Source organism: Hetaerina americana, unplaced genomic scaffold, assembly GCF_022747635.1.
Source record: "Hetaerina americana unplaced genomic scaffold, ioHetAmer1.1.p SCAF_9, whole genome shotgun sequence".
In the NCBI taxonomy this organism is placed as follows: Eukaryota; Metazoa; Arthropoda; class Insecta; order Odonata; family Calopterygidae; genus Hetaerina; species Hetaerina americana.
Window position 1 is genome coordinate 3,845,107 of NW_027287538.1, and position 19,622 is coordinate 3,864,728.

A 19,622-nucleotide genomic window follows, 5' to 3' on the forward strand; every position below is an offset into this window, starting at 1 on the left:
TACATTACTCCCAGCGCACTCTGGTAGGAGAGATCATGACAATAAAATAAGAGAGATTAAGTGTATAACAGATAAATTTAAGACGTCATTTCTCCACGAACGATAAGAGATCAGAATAATGCTGTCCGACAACGGTAGAGGACAAAATAATCGGGTGAAAAATTAGCCAGGTGTGGATTCACCCCAGGCACACACCCTAGGGGGGTTTTTAGGGTACTAATAATACAAAAAAATACAAATTTATATCTTGTACTTCGTCAATATCGTATTTTTCAGAGTGGTTGTAGAAAAATTGTAAATAAATGAAGACGTGTTAACATCACTTTAATTTTTCGAACTGGGACAAACTATTGGATTAGATGATGTTAGAATAATCTATTCTATACAAAATAAACAATGCGTTCAATACATGTACCCTTTTAGCTACGTTTATCCTTGCAGCTTTTGTTGAAAGGTTTGTACAGTAGATTTCACATTTTCCCCTAGGATGTGTAGCATAACTCATTCGGTTGAGAAATAAACCGCTAATTTTAGGATGTGCGGAGTTGATAATTGAATTTAGGTCCCTCCATTGTTTGAGACAGTAACAAATTACAAAAATGTACCCATAATGGCATTCCTAGCAAAAGGCGTCCCTTAAACTTTCACCTGAACTCGGTTGTGAATTGCCGGACGGCGCAACAGCGCATGGCAGTGTGCCGGTTGTGTGTGTGTGGGGGGGGGGGAAGAGAGAGGGCTGCTGTTAGGCTGATTCCGAAGGAGACAGTCCAATTGGATGCAGAGGCTGGGTAATGGAGTGCTGAGGACTGTGGCAGAGTCAGGGAGAAAGGTAGGTTGTGCATGTTGGTCAGGATGAAGGGATTCGGAAGAGGGAATGCGGAGTTGAAGAAGGGCTCTGTTGAGTAGGGTCAAGTAAGGATTAGAAATACGTATAGCATTGGTTCGCTCACGTGCCCAGCCAAAAAGTACCTGCCTTAAAGGTAAGACTACCGCCAAAATAATTAGGCAGACTTAATCACTTCGTGTGCGCAAAATTTAAATCGATTCGTCATTAATTAAATTTTAATTAGTCCTATTAATTTTGCTACGTATTATAATTACTTATTATTTCTGCTGGTTGAAGATTAATTTGTAATTTTTGTTCCATCGCGATGGCGTGCTATGCATGAAATTTGGCTCACCGTCTCCAGGAAGTTGCAAGTGTTTGGCGGGAGAGTTTCAAAAGAGAAGGCTCACCACAATTGGTCCTCTGACAGCCAACGATCAACAGTGACTGCTTTGACTTTATACTGAGGAGCGGTCACAACGATCGCTTGACATACTATATTAGGCTCAATCCAGACTCGTCATTTAGGCGCCTTTAATCGTTCGATTTAGGGAGGACGCCATCTTGAGGGGTGTCCAAACTCGTTAGTCGGCGAGGGGGAGGGGCAATTCATGCATTCATTTCGACCCCCGGATTTAGGACGCGAGAAGTGTATCCTAAATGCGTCATATTGCAAACCCATAATTCCAAGTGCGAGAAGCGAGACATATGTTGAACACAATAACATTGGTTACTGTGTCTACGAGAGAATACACTTTTACTAGTTCAAAAAACGAAGGGCTTTATTAACGCGAGGCGGAGAAAGGCGGATCTTTCCTTAGGCAAGGGAAATTTGGCGCCTTCCGCATGAATGTAGTTTAATTCTTGTAATTAATTTATCAAGTTATTGGTTACAGATATTTGATATGTAGAGGAAAGAATATATTTCTTTGTTTCGAGCTTCATTTCATGAGTAAGAACATCGTGTTTGTATCCATGTAATCGTGTTTGTATCCATGCCTCACTTGCGTGCTTGAGAAATCTTATTTTGGAACATAAACATTACGGAAAATAATCTTCAAGCGCAATGTTGTATTTTGGATAATGTAAGAAGCATTGAGTAATGCCCTCAGCAAAAATATAGCTGTCTGCATGAATCCATCTGGGTAATCATAAACGAAACACTTGCAGAAGAAGTCATTGTTTCGCTACGTAAGCGTACAAATCAATAAAAGCAACAAAAATTAATAATGCCGAAAATGGTGGCTAAACTCAAAATATTAAATATTTAGCAAGAAAAGTACGCATAAATATAAATGAGCTAGACACGATACTACTTTTTAATCGATCGAAGCGTAGGAAAACTTCATTGGGAAATCATCATAAGGTTCAGTGTAACTCTTCTTTGGAGATGATCTAGAGAGAGCTGATGGTGAAATCTTCAGAAACTCGGGGACACGAGGGAAAGAAGGGATGGGTGTCGCAGCACATGATGGCGCGCGCGCGCGGGATTTCCTGGAAGCCCACCCGCGACCTTGGGAAACTCCCATGATGCGAGCATATGCGCTCGGGAGACCATGACGTCGTCGGAGAGTGCTGCGGCCAGGGGAAGGGGAGACTACTACATACATGGTACACGCTCGCTTGCTTGTTTGTCTTCCGAGGAGCACTTCACAGGAAAACGTTCGCGGCGGGCTGAGGCAAATGGCTAACGAAACAGCGTCAAAAAGTAACATTCCGCCAGGGTTAATTCCAGTTCATATAATTACCGTGGTGTGATTGTGTTACACGGGAGAATGTCATTCGCAATTATTTGTGGAGCCCGTGTTTCCGGAGCATCTATTTGGAGGACGAATTGTTTAAAATGCAGTATTCTTTGCTATTTCGATGTAAGTGAAAATATGTAAATTTATTGAATGGTATGAAAATTTTTGTTTAGGGCGTTGTTTCAAACGTCTAAAAAAATGCATTATTATATCTTACGGTATGTTTAAAATTGGATTTGTATTTATTTGGAAAACTATACCTTAGCGACCTTCTCTCTGCTTCATGATGCGTTATTATACTCAAGCCTTATTACACTCTTATACCGTACTTAATGTCGGTGGCCATTGCTGCAAAATCAAGTTATTGTTAGGTAATCTACCGATTTAGGTTGGTTTCGGATGGACATAACTACCTCATAATACTCTTGTCTCTCCTAACAATACACAACCAAACGTCTTTCTCTATAAAAAGCCCATCTTAATCTCTGTGTATGCTCTTCCTTTCTCCCTTCATCCCGTCTGACATCCCCATCCCCTAATCCTGCTCTTTCCTCGTTTTCCCAATATTCTCCCCTCTATCACGGTCTTCAACATCCCACTGCCGATCGATACGCCTTTCATCCATTTTTCTTGCCTCCATAGGATTTCTCCCAACAAACCCCTCTCCTCCCACACCATACCTAGTGCTTCCTCGTTTGCTTTCCTTTCGGTCCATTTCACCTTCTCCATCCTTCTCCACACGCACGTTTCAAAAGCCTCCAATCTACTTCTAGCGTCCTGCTTCAACGGCCATGTTTCCGCACTGCACATAACTATGCTCCGTATCAAAGTTTTTACTAATCTTTTCTAAAAATCCTTACTCCACGTCACTGTCATCAACTCCCTCCTCCTCTTTGTGATACTCTACTTGCCTTGTGCATTTTTCTCCTTCCGTCCATACTACTTTGACCATTTGGGTCCAAAACTCTTCCGAGATACGTAAACTGTTCAACCTGCTTCTTATGCATCCTTATATACATACATGTACGTATATAAATTAATTATACTCTTACACACATACTCAAATTAAATGACAGAGAAGATAGAGAACAATAAAATAAGGAAAGCCTAAGCAAAGAGTGAGGTTTGTGGGAAAAGCTAGGGAGAGTGCGGCATTGCTCAACTAGTAAAAACCCACGCAGAAAAAACACCCACGAAGAGAAGGGGGGTGTGAAAAACCTGCGAAAACCCCAATGAATTAGAGGAAAGATACATATACATCGTAATGACTATTTTTCACACATTATACATATTTTTATGTTATTGAATTTGTAATGAGGACATTTATAACATTAACAACAGCTGAGTATTAATGAGAAACATAACATTGACTAAAAATAATGATGAAAAATCCTACAACTTGAGATGACAAAACAAAAAAAAGTAGACACAGTGATCTGTATAACAGCTGAGTGGAATGAGGGAGGGTGTACTGGTTAAGTTAAGTACCTGAGGAAAATGAACTTGTGAAGTGCTCTCCTAAATGTTGTTGCTGATGACGAATTTTTTATGTCATCTGGGAGAGAGTTCCACAGACGGCATGATGTAACATTAAAAGAGTTGTGATGGATTCCCGTACGATGGTGCGGGGCAAGAAGTTTATTATTACCCCTAGTGTTCCCGTTGAGGGTTGAACTGATGGCAAGGAAATTTTTGTATTGATATTTAGGTGTGTGGTTTGAAAGTATTCCGTAGAAAAGTGAAAGAATGTGTAAATGCCTGCGGCCTTCTAGCTTTAATCAGGAGTTTCTCGTAAATGAGTCAGAAATATGATCGTATTTTCTAAGATCACATATGAATCGCTCACAGGAATTATGGGTCCTCTGAGTTTGATTTTCAGTTCGCCTGAAAGGTCTTAGTATGCTACATCACCGTAATCAAAGTGGGGTATGAGAAGAGAGGACACAAGAAGCATCTTTATGGAGGGAAGAGCAATGTACTTCAGTCTTTTCAGTGAATGCAGGGATGAGTTTATTTTTCTACAGATAGCAATTGCATGATCAGTCCAAGATAACGTTTCAGTAATGGTTACGCCTAAGTTATTTACTGTCTTTAGTTTTGGTATGATAGATCCTTGCAATGATATTGGTATATTTTTAATACTCCATAGCGACAAAGCAGCAATATCTGAATTAATTTCGTTAATAATTCTAGTTAGGTCATGAAGGTGGGAATGATGATATATTTGTAAATCACCGTGTCAAATCAAGGTGATGATTGTAAAAAGAAATACCTTTACTAATATCATTTATGTGCATGGAAAAAAGCAAGGGCCCAAGGATGAATCCTTGTGGGACACCCCTGTGTATTTGAAGCCAGTTAGAGGATGATTTAGGTGTGACGGCTCTTTGAAATCGGTTACTTAGGCATTAGCGAACCCATTGTAAAGACAAGGAAGAAAAATTCAGGTTTTGAAGTTTTGCTAAGAGAATATCTTTGTCAATGGAGTCGAAGGCTTTGGTAAAGTCTAGGAGAGTCATTATTGTCACCTCTTTGCGATCCATGGATAGTCGGATGTCATCTGTTATTTTAAGGAGGGCGGTAGCTGTCCTGTGAGTGGACCGAAAGCCAGCTGATTTAGTTTCTGTTCTCTTACTTGAACGTTTAGCTTAACCTTTCTTTTCTGGAAAATTCCATAACCTTTGATTTTTATTCATATTGATTTTCATCCTATCTATCTACCGCACTGAATTTCCAATTCACTCAGCAATGCTTGCAACTCCTTGCCTGAAGAACGACCTAGAGATTTGTCATCTGCAAACCTGATTTTACGCAAAACCAATATAGGTAATTAATTCAATAGTTTCAGCCTCAACTTTGTGGAAGTTCATTTTAATAAATGAAAAAGAAACACTTTGTTCCAATCCACCACTTTATTACAGGTACGACTAGTTTCGACGCTACGGCGTCATCCTCAGGTACAAAGTTGAAAGTCACAATCATTGTATATATACCCTCTTCTGGAAAGAGTGGGGGAGTTGTGGGAAGAGGGGGCGGGGAGGGGAGTACGGGGGTAGGTACGAAATAATGTGGGAGAGGGTAGGAAACACCAGGACAAGCGTTAGTGAGTGGGGGGGATTGGAAGGTGGCCTCCCCTCTCTTAACCCACCTTCCAATCCCCCCCACTCACTAACGCTTGTCCTGGTGTTTCCTACCCTCTCCCACATTATTTCGTACCTACCCCCGTACTCCCCTCCCCGCCCCCTCTTCCCACAACTCCCCCACTCTTTCCAGAAGAGGGTATATATACAATGATTGTGACTTTCAACTTTGTACCTGAGGATGACGCCGTAGCTTCGAAACTAGTCGTACCTGTAATAAAGTGGTGGATTGGAACAAAGTGTTTCTTTTTCATTTATAGGTAATTAATTATTGAGCAACAAATCTCCAAATTTCTGGTCTCATATTTTATGAATATAACATATGCGAAGAGACGTCCTCGCTGCGGCGTTACGCTAATTGCATTAAAGACGAAATTGCGATGTTTCCAGACCTAGTTAAATTGTCGCTGACCCAAAAGCACACCTTCATTACTCTGTCGGGGAAAGGATGGTCGACAATAAACGTGGAATGCATGGCAAGTGGTCGGGAGGGAGTTGATGCGTGATTTACGGTGCGGGTTGCGAGAGGTGTCCTGGCGAAAGGGAGGGTGAGTGGCAAAGGTGCTTCGGTGCCGGGATTATCGCCGACTTTCCACTCGTTCCCGAAGCGTATAAATTCAAAAGCATGCAGGATTTGTATAAAAAGTAACGGTAACATTTTTTTCCTGACGTGCATTGGGTGAAGTGCGGAATTCAGACTGCCGATTAAGTCTGCACTTGATCGCAGATCACACATTAGCATTGACGAGACAGTGACAGCGCACACACCATTATATCACTGAATATTGGGCGTCTGCGTTAAACTCGTCCTCCCGAAGGCCTTTGGACGGAGGACCAAGAGAGCAGAGCCGAGTGTCTGTCTGCCTGCAGGGACCTTCTGCATATGGCATCGCAACGATTCCCCAACCCAATTACAGTCCCCACTCGGCACCAGAAGACTATTCCCAAAAGGGAAATATGTACACCCTCCCTCAAAGGACACCACCATGGGACCCTAAGTGACGTCAAAGAAGCTTGCACGCGTGGTACCCTTAAGGACCTTCCACCAATCAGGGAGCCTTCGTGTCGTGGAAATGCCGCTCTGGCAAAAGTGTGCGTCGACGCTCAAGGGATGTACTCATTGAAGGTTTTTGAGGGAGATTGTAGCAATATCTGAAATTAATATTTTTTCCGAAACTTTCCCGGTACTTATAATACAAACCATGTGGGAGTAAACTTGTTCCTCAAAATGTACCGACAATTAATGCCCTGGATTCGAGCGGAAAGCGATGCATATGCTAAGTCCCGTGGGCAGAGCGCTGGGCATATTGAACGGAGGGACCGATTCAGGGTCACGTCCCATGAATGGCAGAGGGTAGTTTTCATTTTCAAATTTCACCTATAAAAAATATCGCTTTTAATTTGCTCTGATTTCGCAGTAGTTGCAATTGGCTGTAGAAACGCGAAATTCCGGCCGCGGAAACAATGATGCCATTCCTCCGTCCGCTTTGAGGAATCAATCCCCGCTAATTTAGAAAGCTGGATTCATCCAAATGAAAACATCAACTCACTGCATGCGTTGGCGTGGTCGTGAAATGCCATCGATTTCCACCATCGCGATAATCGTGAGGATCACATGGAAAATTAAGAAGTTGAGAATTCTATGGTTTTCCGCTCAACTTGATGGAACTTCATGATTAGAAGTGAATTATTATAACAACTTTGTAAGTTCCACTGATTTTTACTTTAAAAACGACCGGTTTCGTCGAATAGTCGACATCGTCAGGTGATGATGCCGACTCTTCGATATAAATAGAGTTTTGTTGAATCAATATCGAATGTTACGTAGGTTCTTGGCGGTCCCTAACAATTATTAAATGCCACCTATTTCATTGAATTTCTTTTGCTTACTGTTCAGGATACCCTTCTTCATTGCTTCGTTACTTCTACCCGCCATCATGCCGTTTAAAGAGCCTACTTGCCCCCTCCCCCTTCAAGGCAACGTCCCCGCCCGTTCACCTCCCATCGCGGCCTTCGACACACGCACCTCACCGCGCCTTCAAGTCTTCACTGATTTCTTAACGTAATTATTTGCTTCTTCGCTCAATGAACCTGCTGTCATAAGGATGCCATTACAAAATGGCTCGTCAGAAATGGAATACCGTCATCTGCGATCATGGAAGATTGGTGAAATAGTCTAAGCGAAGTTTTTTGTATTTTTAGTGCCCTGCGAGCCACCACTAGGGTGTGTGGCAGGAGGTGAATACACACCTGTCTGATTTTCACCCGAATATTTTTACCCCTACCGCGGTCGTGCAAACAATGTTTTCCTGATCCCTCATTTCGTTCGTGGAAAAAATGACAACTTAAATCTGTCTGTTCCAGTACCCTTCATCTTTCTAATATTATTGACATGATCTCTCCTACTGTAGTGCGATGGGGGTAATAATACATTTCAACATCATCACTGCTAAAGAGAGATCTTTCCAATTTATGCAAGAGTAATCCAATCTGTAATCAGACAGGAGGGCTTCTGATGAAGGGAATGCCGTTCCATAAGACTGTCGTCCCAACTTTTATTGATAGTTATATCTACTCTCTCTGCCTGGTCGCAAGTCAAGAGGCATGTTGTTGAGCGAAGCGCCGCATTTTGATGGAATGACCTGGAAATGTTCACGCATCAGGCAAATCCCACTAGGGATAAGGAATGATGAGGACATTTTACGTAATTAAGATATCATTACATAATTGAAGATACTCAGTTTGTGCGGTCTTTAATGGACACTCAATGAAGTCACAAGTGAGGCCTGATGTGTTCAAAATGCGTCTACCTGAAAGTGATGGCGATGCGGATCGATAGGGAGAGGGCGGAGACGAGGATTCGGGAGTCCTTTGCATTCTCAAGTATAGAAGCAAGTGCATACTGCATTTCGCAGGAGGATTTGCATTAATATTGGAAATGAAATCAAATTAAATGAACCAATGATGCGTATGTGGCTTTAATCATTTAAAAATATTTTCGCGACATTTTTTCCCTGTTGAATCCTCTGAATCAAATGAATATAGAGTGGCAAATTATGATGGTTTTCGAAAGGTTTCAGCTTACTATTTTTCCAGTCCTTTGCAGTCAAAGCATGCGCTTAAAAAGGTTTGGTCTTCCACAGACGTCTCCTCTGTTGTGAGAAAAACAAATTTGCACTCTTCCACAGACGTTTATTTGTAACGTACAACGCGTTTCAGTTCATCGAACCATCTACAGGTATAAGACAAGATTCAACATGCGATACATCATATATACCCGTTTGAGGAAGAGGGAGAAGGAAAGATTGAGGAGTAAGGTAGGCGGGGACAAAGAGGGTAAAAATGGGACACCCGAAGAAACAGGGAAACTAAAGAAACGGAGAGGGGGGGATAAGATAAGCACCTGTGGTCATTATTGAGCGGATGGTGGCAGGTAGGGAGGAGGGAAGAATTAAGAAGGGATAAGGGAAAGGGATAGAGGCAGGTTTTAGGGATGGATGCGGTATAAGTTATTCTAAGGAGGGCATTATAAGGATTCGACTCATATTGAGAGTGGAGGGAGGGTGGTTGGACGGGAAAATACGCAAAGGGTGAAGTCAGTGGGAGAGAGGGAGTTTAACTGTTTGCTGTGGAAACCGGATTCTGAGGAGAAGAGAGTGGTTTGCAAAAATATTGTCTTTTAAAAGATTATTCTAATTTAATGTTAGATTTTCAAGTTGCTCTAAAATATCAAGTCTTTTGCCCATACTTTCGTCGTGTAGAATTTCCAGATTAAATTTACTTGAGTGGGATGATTGTAGTCGGTGCTAGGAGCGATGTTTCATCAAAAAGTCCTCCGGCAATCGTCGTCCATTCCATTGTTTATAAAGGACCTATCCGGATTCGCATTGAGATTCCTCTGCAATTTCGGCGAGAGGAGCATATCGTATGTAGACTCGGCATGCCTTGGGAGAGGAGTGGCGTCGCTGTCCTTGACCTCTTCCCCATTCTCGGTGCAGCCCCTTCTGGCCGAGGCGATCCGCCTGTTCGGGGCTCGCACTTGAGGCCGCCGGAGACAAGCATATTTCGAAAACAGATGATGATGCCCTTCTTACTGATACGGCGTGCTCCATGATTCATCGCCTCTAATCCCGTTGCTTGGTAACCGCCATCGCAAAAAGTGACCAAAAAGTCCTAATACGAGTGCAGTAGTTTAGCTGCGTCCATACTCGTCATTTAGGCGCCTTTAATCGTTCAATTTAGGGAGGACGCCATCTTTGAGAGGTGTCCAAACTCGTCAGGCAACGAGAGGGAGGGACAATTCATACATTTCGACCCCCGGATTTAGGACGCGAGAAGTGTATCCTCAATACGCCATATTGCAACCCCATAATTCCAAGTGCCAGAAGTGAGACGACTAGCAGGAGAGTAATCGCCATGGCGGGAGTATATTATGTACATATATGTTGGACACAATAACTTTGGTTATTGTGTCAACGAGAGAGTACAGTTTTACTAGTTGAAAAAACGAAGGGCTTTATTAACGCGAGGCGGAGAAAGGCGGATCTTTCCTTAGGCAAGGGAAATTTGGCGCCTTCCGCATGAATGTAGTTTAATTCTTGTAATTAATTTATCAAGTTATTGGTTACAGATATTTAATATGTAGAGCAAAGAATATATTTCTTTGTTTCGAGCTTCATTTCATGAGTAAGGACATCGTGTTTGTATCCATGCCTCATTTGCGTGCTTGAGAAATCTTATTTTGGCACATAAACATTACGGAAAATAATCTTCAAGCCTATTGTTGTGTTTGGACAACGGAAGAAGCATTGAGTAATGCCCTCAGTAAAAATATAGCTGTCGGCATAACTCCAACTGTGCAATCATAAGCCATACCTTTGCAAGAGGAGTCACCGTTTCACTAATCAAGCCCACAAAGTAAAAAAAAACAAAAGTGAAAGGGCGCCGACATAGACTAATTTTAGGTTATATATTGAATTTATCCTAAGTTTAACTTAAAAATATGAAACATTAAGCAAGAAAATTGCGCATAAACATAAATGAACTACACACGACACAAATCATATCTTAAAACAATTACTGACAAGGATTAATGACCGAAAAATTACCTTGGAATAAAATAACATATAAATAAAATATCATATAAATAAAATAAAAAATTTCAAATAATTTTTAAATGCATTACTATCTGACCTAATAATTAAAGCAAAATAAAAATAACGGATAATCTAAAAAGAGTCAAATATATTCCGATAAGAGAAAATGAATACGAGACTAATACAAAAACTCGCCCAAGTTGCCAAATTAAAATAAAAAAATAGAAACCTTTAATAAAAGACTGCCGAATGAATTGTGAAGTTAACTCGGGATTACGCAAAAACCATTGCATGGTTTTGCTATTACACGCAAATATTTCCACTAGCTAATCTCAAATATCAAAATATTTACATTCGGACATCATCTGTTTATTCCTGTCTACATACATAGATGGCAGTACTACTGCGTGGGGTGTCCAAACTCAAGCTGCCTTCTCATTACGCGTCTAACATTCAGGAATCCACGCCAAAGCATTCACGCCGTGATGCCTTTAGCTGAGTCTGGTCGCAGCGGAGAATTTCCGGCAATGCCTTCGCGACGGAGTTTCGTAGTGGCGAGCAATGCCATTTTGGGAGGAGTGTATGCACTATCCTTTCTGTGGGAAGTCATTGGGTCGCCGAGAATCGGGGGAGCGTTCTTGTTTGTCGGGATTTGCGTCGAAAGGACCGCGGGAGTCGGACATCGAAAGTTCGCACATCTCCCCGACTTCCTGCAAGGCATACTTCGTCCGCTTAGGCGTGACTAAGATTTACGATAGCCTGAAGACGTTTCGATAACGGTCAAACAATTTGCCTGGCGTCATTTATGGACGGCACTCCAAAAAAAAGTGTAGGGGCGCCGCTAGTTGCCAATTACAACGGCGTTTGCCGTGGAGGGCACGACGGATAACGACAGTCGCCTTGTCCAGGACGCCGATTCGAATCCTCTGATTGGCCATCTCACGAGGGCGGAAAACCCGCTTACCTCCGGCGTCGCTCTTTGCCGGGAGGGCGCCACCCGCGCGCACCTGCTGCACGGTCACAGGCCCATGGAACTCCGTGACGTTGTCGAAGACCACGTCGGTAGAACCATCCACACTGATGTCCCCCACGTGCACGGCACTTGAGTTGGGGAGGCCCGTTCCGGAGGAGAGGGCCTCGTCCAGGGGCGGACGGCGGACGGCCAACACGGCGTGCGTCGACATCCCGCCTGGTCGACTGTCGCGGACTGAGGGCGAGAGGGAGGAGGACGGGAGAGGAAGAGGGGGGGGGTCCTTCCGCCGCTAGGTCGGCCGGCCGGACGGCGGGGCGTCCTTGGGAGGACGGGGGCGCGGCCCGCATGCACTGAATGACTGCATGCCTAACCGCTGTTCAAGATAGGCTGAGGATGGAGACTGTCTCATCATCGCCACGTCCCTTAGCACCGTCTGAGAGGGCAAAACTCGACATCCGACGATACAGTAATGCCTTAGTTTTGTGATTTCCACATTTTTCGGGCTGCGTCCGCGTATGTCGTTTAAATGCACAACAGTTTCGCCAGCTATCCTGCTGGCGTCCTCAGGTCAAGGATGAACGACATACGCGGACGCAGCCCGAAAAATGTGGAAATCACCTACTCATCGCCGCGGAAACCTGCGAACGAACAATGCCTTAGTTTGTTTAATTTCCCTCCCTTTTAATCATATAATTAAATATCATGTTAAACATTAATATCATGCTCCTCCACACTGACATTTCAAAATTCTCCAATCTACGTCCAACATCCTGCTTCAAAGACCATTGATTCCGCTCCGCGCGAAAATACGATCCATAGTGAAGTTTTAACGAGTGGCTTATTAGCAGTCTTAGTCGACGTCCCCGCCATTAATTCACACCACCTTGTGACAGTTAATTCGCCTTACGCAATTTTTCTCCTCGTTCATAGGTTAATAATTGAGATGGTGTCCCGCTGTCTTGCTCATTATTATTTGTATCGTGATACCATGACCGTCCCACTAAGGTCAGACACCTTTGCAGCCGCCTCAGTGAGGAACAGCCGCTGCGCGGAATACCTTCCGTCTGGCTCCTAGCCTTAGACCGTGGGTGACCCCACCAAGAGCAAAATTCATTGCATCCAATATTTAAGGGTCCATCAGAACTCACAAGCCCTTCTCCTACAGGAAGGTTATAGTTCACACTGTCTCTAGTGAGACTATATATATATATATATATATATATATATATATATATATATATATATATATATATATATATATATGTATATATATGTATATATATATGTATATATATATATAGCAACCCTTTCAACCTCTTTTCTGGGTCCGCTACATAGACGATATTTTTATTCTCTGGACACATGGCTCTGATTCTCTCAACAATTTCTTATCCGCCTTAAATTCATCTTTCACTGTTAAATTCACCTCTTCCATTTCAGACTCCACCATCACCTTTCTTGACACAGACATCTCACTTCAAAACAACAAATTCACTACTTCAGTGCACATCAAAGCCACTAACCATCAGCAATACCTACACCACACAAGCTGTCATCCTCAACACACGAAACGCTCGATTCCTAACTCTCTTTCTATCCGCGGACACCGAATTTGCAACACCACAGCCACTCTCAACAAATACCTTGACAATCTACACCTTGCATTCCTCAAATGCGGTTACCCAGAAAAGTTACTACAAAATAATATCCACCGTTCCACCCTACCACACACACCACACAATAGCAAGCCCACATCTGACGTAGGACTCTTTGCGCCACCTATTACCCCGGATCACACAGACTGAAAACCCTCCTTAAAGAACTGTTCCCAATTTTACATGACAATGATGCGACCTCATCCTTACTACCCCAATGCCCATATATCGCATACAGACGACCCGCCAATCTCAAAAACCTTCTGAGATCCACCAACCCTTTGGCGACCCCCCGTGACAAATTTCCCAATATTTCCCCTACTTGCAACCGCCCCCGATGTAAAACCTGTCCTCTTATTATGCCTACTACCCTCTCCCTACATCCCCTCATTGCCCCCTCACCTCGTTCCCACGCTAATTGCCTCTCAAAAAATATTATTTACCTTTTATCATGCAAGCATTGCACTTCCTTTTACATAGGTGAATGCATTACCCCCTTATCCATCCGAATGAATAATCACCGGTACTCCTGCAATTCTGCCTCACTCTCTTCTCTTCCTATCCCTTCACACGCCAATTCCCACAACCTTTCATTCGACCAGTGTTTTGCTCTAAGCATCCTAGAATCCCTACCTGATTCAGCCACCAACATAGAGGTGAGAACTCGTGAATCCGCCTACATACTATCCTTCCGTTCCTTTAAAATTACCACCCTAAACCGCCATATTTAATTTCCCTCCCAGCATTCCCTCCACACCTCCCCTCCACGCCCATAGCTCTTTCCCCTCTCCTCTGCAATAGCATATTTTCAGTCTCTCTTGAAGAAGGCCTCTGAGAGGGCCGAAAGCTCGAACAATTCACCGTGTGTGTTCTTTTAAATGTGTCTATTCTTTTCTATTTGTGTTATATTGTGTCAGCCCATTATATATATATATATATATATATAGTCTAATATATCAATCTAATATATATATATATATAATAAAATATATATATATATAATAAAATATATATATATATAAACATAAAATTCTCAAACCGTCAACCCAATTCCCTGTATATATATATATATATATATATATATATATATATATATATACAGGGAATTGGGTTGACGGTTTGAGAATTTTATGTTCAGTAGTTTTTCAGAGTAACCACATTTTCTGAGAGAGTCATGTAGCTGGTCCAAGTATTTCTGTTGGGAGGGGGTGTTGTTGCAGAGACGGAAGCTACCGGGGCGGGGCCAGTTCCTTTCCCTGTGCCTGTTATGGTTTCCCGGAAAGATCTGTTACCCGAAAAATCATTTAGCTTGGGCTGAGCTGCAGGTGCCCAGCATGCCTTACCCGGGAATTGAGCCCTGGCCTTCCGGTCAGTAGTCCTACGCTCTACCCCCTGGACTAGCGCGACCCACTTATATTTGACCTAACTTGACCGTTGCCACCAGGAAAATCGCCTAATTGCAACATAATTGATTAAATAATAATCATAATAATAATAATAATAATATATTATATATTATTATTAGGTAATCTACCGGTTAAGGTAGGTTTTTGGATGGACATAATTACTAATTAAATAATTTGTGACCCCTAGAAAAACACAACATCCTACTCTAATGTCTAATATTAATACCTGGGGAATTCCAGTAATGTAGGATCCAGATGAAGGCCTGCTCTATTGTTTTGAGTTTCAGTGGAGGGACAGAGGGTCGGAGGGATGCTAAGATGGAGACGCTATGGCATTTATCAAAGTGAGTGTTGTGTTTGGAGGCGTGTTTGGGGATTGGGAGCATACCATTTAGGGAAGAATTCTTGCATGGAGGCCCGGTGGTTATTGATTCTAATATTGAGGGGTGTGGTACACTGTCCAATATAAAAGGCAGGGCAAAGTTGGCACATCAGAAGTTAAACTACATTGCTTGGAGTACATGAAGAGTACGGAATAGGCGAGAGAGAGTTAAAAAGTGGGTGAGAGAGGGATGAGGTTCATTTTGAAAATAAGACATGTTTTGCATCTATGTTTATTTCAGGGCATGGGAGTGGTTTTAGGATGGGGCGGGGATTGAGGGAGTGAATTGGTTGATTTGAGAAGATCTGATAAGTTGGCGGGGCGTTTGAAAGTAACAGAGGGACATATGGGAAAAAGTTGGTGGTGGCATTATGGTTTTTGAAGACAGGGTAGAGGTCTTTTAGGATTAATCGCAGAGATTCTACGTCCGGAAAGTATGTGGTACAAATTGAAAGAGGGTGGGTTACGCGGTGGAGGAAGGTTTTGGGAGTGTAAACATGTCTTCGGATCGGGTCCTTTTGTTTAGGAGGGATTCGGGATAACCTCGATTGAGGAGGGAATAGTGCATGAGTAGATTTGACAGGAATTCATCAAGGGAGTCGGGGTCATTGCGGATCCTCTTGATTGCCGAGTCTAAGAGGACCCCGCAATTACGGGGTCCTCTTATGAACCGGGAATAAGGAATGGAGCGTTTGGTGTGATTAGGTGGCAACTGTTATCATGTAAGCATTGTCGTTTGCTGGTCGGTTTCATGTGCACAGCGAAGTGTGAAATTTTCGGTATATTGATGATACACTTACTTTCAGGAATGTGATTTGGGAGGAATAAACCGTAGAATTGAAGGAAATAAAGGACGAAGCATTGAGGTCGGAAATGAAAGATTTTAGGGAATCAGTACCATGTGATAGAGAAGGAAAATATCGTCGATATATCTGAGCCACACCAGAGTTTTCAGGGGTTGTTTTATCAGGAATTTTTTCTCTGCGAGACAAAGAAAAAGGTTTGCAAAGGAAGAGCTGAATCTGCTGCTCATGGCACAACCTTTGATCTGCAAGAAGAATTTTACGAGAAATTCAATTAGTTTCAATTAGCTCGTAAGGATCAAATTATGTTGCATGTAAAACCCTATTGTAATAATGATCGTATCACATACATTAATGTTTGCTACCATAGCAGTCTTTCAGAATTACTTACTTTAATTAATTAAAGCAATAATTTTACCAAGAATTATTTATATTATTACGTAAAAAATACATCCACCTTACACTTTCCACGCTTAGATGACAAGGCCTATTATATGAATTAAATTAAGCTAAATTAATTAATGCGAATTAAATTAAGCGGAATGAAATAACACGAATGGAAGCTGTGGGGATAAGTTAACCCGGAATAGCCAAGCTTATTTTTTGCTGTTAATTGCTGCTCCGAAATCCGATGGTCTTGAATCATTTCCTTGGGTAGAACACTTTTAAAGAGTTTTAGTTCGGTTTTTTCGAATTCATTTTTCAATATACGAGGCAAAATCTGCCCACATCTAGAGGCCACCGCTGGGGTGTGTGGCAGGATATGATGACACACTAGGCTTGTGACATCAGAAGTTGAGTTCTTCCTAACTTTTAGTTACAATAGAGTTTGGTGAAGTACTTTAAATCATGTATATCATGTTAACTACAAATATATGCACTACGGTGTCTAAGTTAGAGCTCAAGGATCCGAATATCGCACAAACCCTTCCACCACGTCAAGAGGTTGAAGTGCATTCGGAGGGGCATGCCATTTGAACTTGGTAATTTATATTTTGTCATCTATTCTTCAAATCAAATCCGTTTCAATATTAACGGCCTTAAGATATATTCCAGCGATGAAGAACCTCTTAAGTTTAACTTTCGATCGGATTAATGCAACTTAAAAGGCGATGCACAAAAAAAGATTAAAGATTAGGGTTGTCTGAATTATTCCGAGAATTTCTAAAACGTCAATATTCAGTAGTACCATACGTGTAGATGTAAAATGTATCTTGAACGAAGTGTTATTTACATTTATATCCACCACAATCTTCTTCTGTGAACATAAGGATAACTGCCAACCAAGCGGGTTCGATTTCCTTGGGTGTTAGTAATTGTCATCATTATTACTATTATTGATATTCCACCGGTTGGGTTAGGTTTTGGATAAAAACAACTGCACAAAAATATATTGATCCAAACAAAAAACACCACCTGGTATCTGGCACAACAGTAGGTCCCTCTTCACCTCCGCATACTTCATTCCGTCCAACATCCCTAACCTATTCCTCCCCCTTCCTCGTTTGCTTAACATTCTCCCCTCTATCACAGTCTTGGATATCGCACCGCCATTAAAAGGATCCTGTCTCCTTTTGACTTCTCTCAACAATCCTCTCTCTTCCCCCAACATGTACTCAAGTGCTTGTGTTTTGTTTATATGTATTCTCATCTTAAGCCTATCGCACTGGCCTTCTAATGCACTCGGCGACGTTTGCTGACTAACTGTCAAGCTAAAGCTTGTCATCCGCAAATGTGACTGATTTTATGAATTTTACACCGATTTTCATTCTTACCTCCAGTTCTTCCCATTCCTCTTTCATCATGCCATGCAGGTGCTACGTTGAGCTGTATACGTGGAACAGCACCGGTGATAACGGACAACAATGCCTTGCACCTCTTCCTAACACTGACCATCCGGACTCTCCGTTTCCCACTCGCACCCGAGCAGTCTGAGACATGTACAAGTCACGGATTAGCCTCCTATTCCTCCGATCTACTACTACTTTCTGCAATACACTCATTAGATTTTACCAATTCATTATATCAAACGCTTTTTCGAAATCTACGAAACAGGCAAATACATCCCTGTTGTATTCTATATTCCTCCAAATTAATAATCTCATTACTGCAATGGCATCACGCGTACCTCTCCCCTTTCTTAACCCAAACTGATCATCCCCTAAGTAATCATTTGCCCTACTCTCCATCCTGCTGTTGATGATCCTAAGGACAACTTTTTCTGCATGGGAAAACAAACTTATTGAACTGTCGTCCTCACATGATGTAGCCTTTAACTTTTTCGTTATACGAACTAAAACTGATCTCACAAAGTCTTCCGGCCAGATTCCTTCCCCATAGATACTACGAATCAGCCCATATAGCCTCTTCCTCCCACATTTTCCTAAACATTTCATTAGTTCCGCAGGAATGCTATCCACCACCACGGCCTTATCTAGTTTCATCTCCCTTAATACCCTTTCTATATCATCGTTGAGTACACATCGACATAAGTTATCTTCCTTTACGTCATGTTGTCGTGCGATGTCTATTCTTCATGGTCTAAGTTCTTTACCATACAGTTCTTCTACATATTCCATCTATCTCTCTTGGGTTTTTTCTATTTCCCAATTGTCTTACCCGAATTATCTCTAACTGTTAGCACAGATCTTCCCTCCTTACTTTCCGATAAAGATTTAACTTTGCTGTACAGCGCACCAATTTCACCCTTCTTCTGCAAACTTTCCATATCCTCACACTGCGTCTTCCACCATTCTTCCCTTGCCCTATTTTTTGCCCGTCTCAATTCATTATTAAACTCTTTGTACTTCATTTTGCCGAACTCAGTGTGTACATTCTTCCATTTTTTCCTCTCATCCATCTTTGTAATCATCTCATCCGTGATCCATTGTTTCCGAGTCCTTTTAGCGTTAACGGTTCCAATATTGTCTTTTGCAGCTTCCGATTTACCTTTCTTGATACATTCCCATTTTTCTTCCATCTCTATACCATCCTCCATGATTGCCTCTACAGCCCGTTGGTACTCCTTCCTTTTCAAACCATTTAATGCTTCTACATTCCATTTTCTAACCCACCGACCCTGCCTTATCTTTTTGAAACGGACGCTACATTTCATAACAACTAAATTGTGGTCTGAGTCCGCATCCGCTCCCGGGAAGCTGTGCGAATTAATCACACTGTTCCTAAACCTGTGTCTAACCAGGATATAATCTAGCTGATGCCTTTCTGAGTCACCTTAATTTTCCAAGTATACCTGCGTCTTTTGTGGTGTCTAAACCAAGTGTTGGTGATGACTAACCCCTGTTTCCTGCAGAACTCAACTGCTTTCTCCCCGCGGTCATTCCTCGTGCCTAAACCGTAGTCCCCCACCTCATCACCATGTCTTCCTTCGCCTACCGTCGCATTCCAATCCCCCATCACTATCAAATGTTTCCCAGAAGGAATAAACCCAATTATTTCCTCTAATTGATCGTATGTCCTATCCACCTCTTCCTCTGTATGTTTGCTCGGTGGCATGTGTACCTGAATAATAACCAAGTTCGTCGGTTCTGCTTTTATCTCTACAAGTAATATCCTATCTGTTTCCTGTTCTATGT

General features: G+C 42.2%; 1 protein-coding gene across 1 annotated transcript in view; it reads right to left on the bottom strand.

Moving 5' to 3' along the window:
* The window catches only part of LOC139698642 (peptidoglycan-recognition protein SC2-like), a 37,754-nt gene extending 25,755 nt beyond the window's left edge, over positions 1–11,999 (bottom strand). The window contains exon 1 of the mRNA XM_071597497.1: positions 11,772–11,999. Within this exon, the coding sequence (XP_071453598.1) occupies positions 11,772–11,991 (220 nt within the window). The 5' untranslated portion in view covers positions 11,992–11,999. The remainder of the gene's footprint in view (positions 1–11,771) is intronic.
* Between the last annotated feature and the right edge of the window lie 7,623 nt (positions 12,000–19,622).